This window comes from Apteryx rowi, unplaced genomic scaffold, assembly GCF_003343035.1.
Source record: "Apteryx rowi isolate R43461 unplaced genomic scaffold, aptRow1 scaffold_606, whole genome shotgun sequence".
In the NCBI taxonomy this organism is placed as follows: Eukaryota; Metazoa; Chordata; class Aves; order Apterygiformes; family Apterygidae; genus Apteryx; species Apteryx rowi.
In genome coordinates, this window is record NW_020450879.1 from 166,727 (window position 1) to 174,929 (window position 8,203).

General features: G+C 36.3%; 1 protein-coding gene across 4 annotated transcripts in view; it reads right to left on the reverse strand.

The window, feature by feature from the left end:
• Positions 1-8,203, reverse strand: part of MPP7 (membrane palmitoylated protein 7) — a 165,049-nt gene that overhangs the window by 115,132 nt on the left and 41,714 nt on the right. For all 4 annotated transcript variants that reach the window (XM_026083530.1, XM_026083528.1, XM_026083527.1 and 1 more), the window contains one exon: positions 5,072-5,239. In XM_026083530.1, the coding sequence (XP_025939315.1) occupies positions 5,072-5,108 (37 nt within the window). In that variant the 5' untranslated portion in view covers positions 5,109-5,239. The remainder of the gene's footprint in view (positions 1-5,071; positions 5,240-8,203) is intronic.

An 8,203-nucleotide genomic window follows, 5' to 3' on the forward strand; every position in this document is an offset into this window, starting at 1 on the left:
TCATGACAATCTGGCCATATCAGGGCATTTGGACATGGTGAGAAATTTAAGTAGCCTCGCAATCATGGTGCAGCCAAAGACATTTACATATATTACACTTGCTGTGGCACACCTATGCATAAGTCATAAGTGACAGTTTCTAATAGGCAAGTGGATGCTTTGCAAGTGGAGGCTTTGCTGCTCTGCCTGCTCGGTGGCTGTCAGCGGCGAAGCTGGGGCAGCTCGGAGCAGGATCGCACTGCCGGTGAGCCGCTGCCCTGGCAGCCCGCTGCCAGAGAGCTGCTCGCAGAGAGCCTTCCCTCCGCCTGCCCTTACGGCCCCTTTCTCTCCATGTCACAAGAGGGAACCTAGATCTTTGGCCACTATTTTATTTTATTTTATTTTAAGCAGTCTGTAAAAACAGATTTCTATCTCCCTCCTCCTTCTGAAAAAAAGTTGCTTTAAAAGGCTAAAATCTTTAGCCACCTCAGTTTAATCTGTCCTTGTGCCCCTACAAATTCTCATGTTCCCCTCTCAGCTCTACCAGCTACTTAGCCTTCTCTTCAAGCTGTTACTGTTTCTTTTTTTCTCTCCACCTTTTTATCCTTCTTGTTATCAAGCATTTTTAGAAAAGATGATTATGTGAAAAGTGGCAAAATGATTAAAATGAACAAGTAGTTAATAAAGGGAGCGCATTCGTATAAAAACACTACAAGAGGGGATAACATCTTTCAGTGTTCAGGGACTGCAAAGCCACCTTTCAGCTTTGCCTTGTCTGCAGGTCTCCCACTCCACTGGGAAATAATCCAGTGTTTATTATTTATAGGGTGATCCTATCAGCACAATAGTTTAGCAAAATATTTCTACAAGTATTCAGGACGGCCACATTAACAGCATGCAGCTTTATAGGACTGGTAATTCTAAAAGCACTATAGAATATGTTATTACAAACATAGTTTGGAAAAAATAGCCAACATTTAAAACAGATTTCATAGCTTATTTTGTATTATTACAAAACAGAGAAGAAAATACCAAAAATATGAGTATTTTAAAGGCCATATGAATGTACAATTTGGTTATTAAAAAATGTGATTTCTCATTTTAAAAAAACTAACCTTGTGTATTCAATTTTATATGCTTGTAGTACTGAAAAACAAAATCCATTATCTGATACAGCATTAGTTCCTACATGTACTGATGAAGGAGCTAATGTCAGCCTTGCACATTTTTACTTTTTATAATTTAAAATATTCAAATTCAAGCACTGTTTCTGACTTTCATTATATTTGAGCAATCTCACATGGTTTCAGTCGAGGGCCAGACTTGGCCAATAAATATGGTTTTCCTGCTGACAGTACATGAACCTAAAACACAAAGTCTGCTTTGCACATCCCTGTCATTTCTTAGGACAAACAGAAAAGCATTTTTAAACTCATCAACTGAGCAAACTCAATAAAGTCTCGAGAGGGAAGAAATCTGTAACAATTTTACGATGTTTTTCATGCTAAAACAACACTTCACAAAGCATAATGATGTCACCTTGGCTCCAGCAAAGTCAGCAATCAAACTGTGAAGCCAGGATTGCAAACTTAAATCTTCCTAAATATATCAGATACGAGAACGCTAGATGTCACAGACTTGCTTTACCATTGCTTTACGGCAAAAGTGCAGGTTTTCTTTCTCAGTGTTTAAACTCTAGCCGCTGGGCTCGCACGTGGAGTCCAAGCACACTTTTGCAACACACAGAGAAAATATTTCAAGCTCCCGACCCAGCCTCGGGCGGGAGCTCAGGCTGCCATTCAAGATGGCTGTTTTAAGACAACTTCGACCTGACACCAAGGGGTTTATAAATCTTACGGGAGGAGTAAGACACATGTACGCATTATCAGCAACAAGTATATTTTATATATTTTACACACACATATATATATTTACACACATACACATGCCTGTTATTCATATAAAAGAGCTAAATGAAAAACATTCTTAAGATTTTCAGATGGAAACAAGTTGCACAATTCTGTTTTAAAAGGCATCTGAATAAAAGTTAAATGCAGAATGATATTGAAAATTTGGCTTAGTCAGTAATGTGAAATTTTCAAGAGGAACACCCTAATGTTATCACAGAACCTGAGGGACATGAAACACGTTTCTATATGGCTAATGGAGGGCACTAAGAGTAGAAGAGACATTAAGCATATACGTGCTTGAGCCTTTCACCTTTGGCTTAGCACTAAGATGACAGATCAGGCTAATAATGTATAAGATTAATTTCCAAGTGACTTGATGAATCCAAATTAATTAAAACAACTGTTTTAAACAAAAGACTACAAATAGTGTATCCATGCCTTTGATTTATCATAGTATAAACTCTGGCAAATGCCTCCCAAAACAGATTAAACAGGTCAGAAGAATATACAGGTTAAGATGGTGAATAACAAAAGGATGTACAAATATATAAAGGAAGCAGTTGAAAGGACATGATGACAGTCCTAAAGTCTGTTGACAAGATAAAATCAGGCAAAATTTACAGGAGAAGGTTGACATTTAGTGTGACCACATGTGGCCCATGGAGAACAGTATCCTGCTTTTGACAGTGGTCTGATGGCTAAGAATATTAAAAAAATTCATCAATGCTTCCATAATACTGTCCTAGTTTCCAAAAGTCCATGACTTGGGAACTTTCTGCTATTCACAGATGATGCATTTGTATTTACTAGTCCTCAAAGAATTTTTCTTCAATGAATTTTTTCAGTCATTTTTAAAATCCAGGTTTCCTTTTACTTCATCAGGATATAACAGATAGAAAAATAAGTTAGCTTGGCGTTCCGTTTGAACATTTTATTAAAACAGAGTCTTAGCAGACAGACTAAATGAGATTGCCTTCCCTGCCCTAAAGGTAAATTTTTGTTAGGTCCCCACCAAGCAATCTGCTAACTCCACAGCCCTGCAGGAGGAATCCTCTCATGACTTAGCCAGTTCCAGTTCATTACACTGCACAACACCCACAGCACCTGCTTTTGCAGGCAGGACGGAAGAGAAAGAGGAAAGATGGTCTGTCCACCAGAGAACAACAGAGGTAAGAAAATCCAATTTTTTGTTTGCTTTTTTTTAAATCTAAGAGTGGGAGTAATAGCAGAAAAATAGGGCTCTAAGGTAGTTCTGGCAGCAGATTAGAAATCATCTGTATTATAACCAGGACAGAGACCACCATTTGATGTAATCATTCAAAAATACTTAAATACCTATCACCCCCTTCAGAAGGTGGGGTACAGAACTAGGAAGGAAAGCAAGAAGTCTCTTTTCCTTCCAAATCCAAGTTTCTGCTGAAAGAAACAATATACACTTTGCAGTGCAAAGCAAATTGGCTTTAATAAACAGTCGACACTAGTTAAGTAACAAGATATGAATGGTGCATGTCATATCTTACTATAGATTTCCTAGGACTGTAGGGATAGTTGAGCTTTATCATGCACCATAATTATTAAATGAGTATTTCGAGTATCACATGCATTAAATAATGCAATATGTTTTTAGAGACACAACACACTCGATTTTAAACTTAAGATATTTTTTCAATGTCTTCAAGCCATTTTCTTTCTTTATTTGGAGATTGTATGCGCATTACTATTACGTATGAGCATATTAACAGTCTTTAATAAAACAAGCAATGTTGTCTGCATCAGGCACCAATCATCACACATCACCCTATTATCCATCTTAACAAGTTCTTGGGACTTTTGAAATGTCAGAAAGCATTTGGCCAACTAGTATTAAAAAAGTTTTAAGCAGGCTTTTGGAAGGACACAAAAGGTTCTGTGATGAAGGAAGCAAAGGTCCACAGTGGAAGATCATCCCAGGATAGACATGGACAAATCTTCCAAAATTCAGCGTAAGTGTACTAAACAGCTTCAACAACCACAGAAATAAAGCATTTATTTGCATAGGAGAAGGGGAAAAAGAAAGGGAGATAGGTCAAGGTAGGGTTTTGGGGAGATAGTAAAGTCAAATCCCTTAAACACAGTAAGAGGGAGAGAGAAAAAAAGCAAATACCTGCCCCAATACTGAAAAAAACCCTAAAGATTCATCTTTTCATCTAGAAAAATTTTGTGTGGACCTCAGGTATGGAAACAAAATCACTGCACTATGCAGTCCATTTAAAACAATAACCAAATGCTATTCCTTACATACATTTTTTTTCGTATTCCTGACTTGAAATCTCCCTCTTCCTTTTCATAAACTTGCTGTTATTTACTGTGCATAAAACTATGTGATCTAGAATAACAAGTGCAGGGGTAGAAAGCAGTGATCTTGGTATTGTAATCTGAGCTGGAACACTTATTTACTATATGTGCTCGAGCAAAAATACTAACTTTAGTTGTCCCTCCTCTAAAACAGGGACAAAAATATCATCACACAGAGAGGCTGTATACATAACAGCAAAATGAAATTAAACCTTTGAATATAGCTTAACATTGCTACAAAAAAAGGTTAAATCTTTGGAAAGCTACATAAAATGTTTATATCTGCACTTCCACTGCCTGCACTCAGTGATAGGAACAGGACTCTGACGTGGAAGGCGGGGGAAGGAAGAGAACTTGAGACAGTATTTTTTTTTCTCCTAACTTTTTAAAGAAGTGTCAAAACTAAATAGTCTGTGTTCAGAAATAACTCCACTGATAACTGTAACTCACAGAGGGGATAGTCTAGACTGCTGCAAATATTAAGGCATGTATGATATCATCTTTTTTTCTTTTTTTTCTTTTTTCAAGTTAACATTGTAGGAACCATGCTCAGATGTGAATCCAAATTCTTCACAGCCATATATAATCTGGAGTTTTTCTTTTGGGGTTTTGGGGGTGGAGGGGGGAGAGGAGAGGCCGGTAGGACTTTTTAGAATTAATTTATTTTACCTGTGGTGTTTAGTAAGTTGACATTAACTTCAGGGAGAAAAGGTTAAGTTTAAAGGGTAAATTTAAGCATCTGTTGAGATTACAATTAATTATGTTATTTGATGATTTCTCAACACAGAGACTGTAGACGTAACAAATAAGATCTGGAGGAAACATGCAGTCCTCCTTGGCTTGCATACCTGTGTCACTTCCAGATCCAGTTGATAACGCTGGCATGATTTAGCCTGCAGAGTTATCACACAGGAACGTCAGACTAGCGCTCTGCGGCCAGAAGGCAGCAGTTAAATTTCAGTTTAACTGCTTGCAGCCAAGTGTCTACAAAGACTTATGCAATCTCCCACTTTCTCCTAGAAAGAAAAGAAACAGAATTTTACAATTAAGAACATTGTTAAACTGTAAATTACTGTAGCTAACCAAATCCAATCATTACCACTAAATAAACTTTTGATTTAATTTTAATCTCCCAATTAAAACAACAAAGGACTTTGCATTTATATATGACTGTTAAGACTTTTTCCCCAGGTGAAACAAGTTTTGTTTTTTTCAGTCTAGTATCCCATTCTGCTGTAAAAATCATTTAACACATTTCTCTCATATAAATTATACTCTCTAGCATGTCAGGTATTTTGGAAATATAAGGTTGTTTCATTAAAATAGTGAACAATTTAAGTGACTGAAAATTTGTTACCATCTTTATCGCAAATAAATTGCTTACTAGCATGTTAATTTATTCAAGACCTCTACTTAACTTCATTTCAATTCTTTTCAGTTCATTTAAGATCTGACATGCATTTTTTATCTGTTTCCTGGAAATATAATCAAAATTTTAAGTGAAACTGTAAAAAGCAGAATGGGGGCAGACTCTCATTTGGACTAAATGGCAATTTGAGTCATGGAGTTGATGGAGCCATTCTCATGCCCACCACGTAAGGATTCTTTCTGTAATTTGTTATTTAAAAAGTCATAGGAATTTTTTTAAGAGGTATTTTTCAATTATTGCACAGGCCTACTGATACTGAATTTGGGTCTTTCTTTTAACCAATTCCTGAGCATAATTCAAAACAAATGTAATAAAAGCATAAACCAAATTCAACTATAAATGAATGTATTTAAATTCAGGTATGTTAAAATATGAAACTGCAACACAAACATGTGAAGAGAAATTCAGAGTTAAGACGGAAATGTTTACTAAGACCAGGGCAGGAGCTGATGCCTTTGTAGGCGAAAGGGAGGGGGAAGGGGAAGGAGAAGCTTAAAGGAAACAAGATATTTTCTCCAGATTCAAGAAAACAAAATGTATCTTTTAAGAAAGAAACCAGCATGCTTCTGCTTTAGCATATGAAAATAAACAAATAGGAGGGCATTTTGCTGCTGCTGTAGCTTCTGCTTTTTTTTTTTTTTAATACATTTATATTAATCAGAATGACAGAATGACTTTTCAAGTCATCTTGGCCCTGAAAGTGAATATTTTGGACACACTTGTACTTGGCAACATTCTTGTGGAAGAGTAATATACAGGTGCCGTAAACACTGTACACTGTTCAAAATTCTGTTTTTCACAAAAAAAAAAGAAAATCTCCACGTTTCTAGAATTATTGCAACACACTAAAGGCCATTTACAAGATTTTGTTTAGTTAAGTTTAAATTTAAATTAGATACAAGATAGTTGTTAACACACCCCAAGGTGTAAACCTTGTATTGTCATTTTAATAGTCTGGCAACATTTAAAGGTTTTTTTTTTAATCATTTACCAGAAGAAAGATTTTTTGTGTCAGCTTTCAAACCCCAGTGAATCTGGATTAAAAAAAAAAAAAAAAAAAACAGCAAAAGTTACAGCCCTGGAGAACTCCTTTTATGATGAAAAGGTCTGAATAAAACTTGAAAACATATATATCTGTTAGGGTTTTCTTAATTTTTTTTTCTTAGTTACGAGGGGCAGTAGAGAAAAAACTAACCTTTCACTTACATGCATGAGTTTCAAAAAATATGTTAATATTCATCAAATCAGTACAAACTCCATTAATTTACATTTAAACAAAATTTAATACAGAGATAAGGAAGTTAAGTACTTCAGAGTGAAAGATCTCCCTAGGATGACAAAGTTGTAAAACATCTATATGCAAGACAAGCCAGGGTGCAGTTGCAAGTAAAAAAAATTACACATCGTAGCCAAGGACACACTGTACAAATTAACAGAGAACATATTCACTTTGCATTAATTCTGTTTGTTTTCTTTTTAGCGCATATGAGTTCCATAAAGGAAAACTCATGTCCTAAGCTCGCTCACAGTCCCCACACTGAGCACACAACTGCAGCCCCAGGAAGGATGGAAGCACTTTTAGTTTTCTTATGTGCAAGACTAGTTAAAACAAAGTGGTTTATTATTAATGGCACACCTTTGATTTATATGCAACTTGAAGTACTCTTGCCCACTCCAAAAAGCCCCCCTCAGACATGCAGGGCAGTCTCACTAATAACGCAGTGCACTACTGTTCATTAGAAATGCAGGTTCCTCAGAAATATTCACCACAAAATGTGGAAAGTCTTGTTGATCTATACATGTGCCATGTATTTAGTATTCAGTGTTATTCTTCATTTTTCTTTATTTCACGGTAAACCGTTCAATATTAAACAAATTCAAAACTCCTTATTATTTAAGAAACTTATATATGGCATAAAGTTATTCCCCCCAGATCCTAAATATATATTAATGAAAAATAAATGACCTGATGAAATCCTTACCAGTAAAATGCTTAATATTTTGTTGGAGTGGAGCAGGGATTTTTTTTTCTAACTTGCAAATTAAGCTACATTTTTGCAGTGATGATGTTATTTTCTTTGGCTCATTTTATTCAAAATGCTTTGGAAGTTTTTGTCAGAGCCTGGCCATAAGTATTGCTGACTGCTGTATGGAATCGATTTACTGCAACACAGAAATACCAGCTGTTACAGTATGTCCTGAGAGGGATTACCGACTATTCTTAAATTGAAGTTCAATCCATCTTTCCATAAAAATTAGAACCAAAAGCCAGGAACGTAACAGCAGTATCAAGTGCACCTGAGGCATTTACAATACCCAACAGGACTGTTACAAGGAGCCTTTAAAAAGGACTTATTTTTGAAATTTCATTATTCCAGTTGTACCTTGCTTCTATATATCACACTGTATCAGATTTTTCTGGCACCCACCATGTGGAAACAGTGAAATATGTGAAGTGCTGCGATACGCTGCTGAATTTCCACCCGGCCCTTAGTAACCTGTGAGGCTCCTGTAGCGCTTCTGACACCTAGCGGCCGCCCGGCCGCCCCGC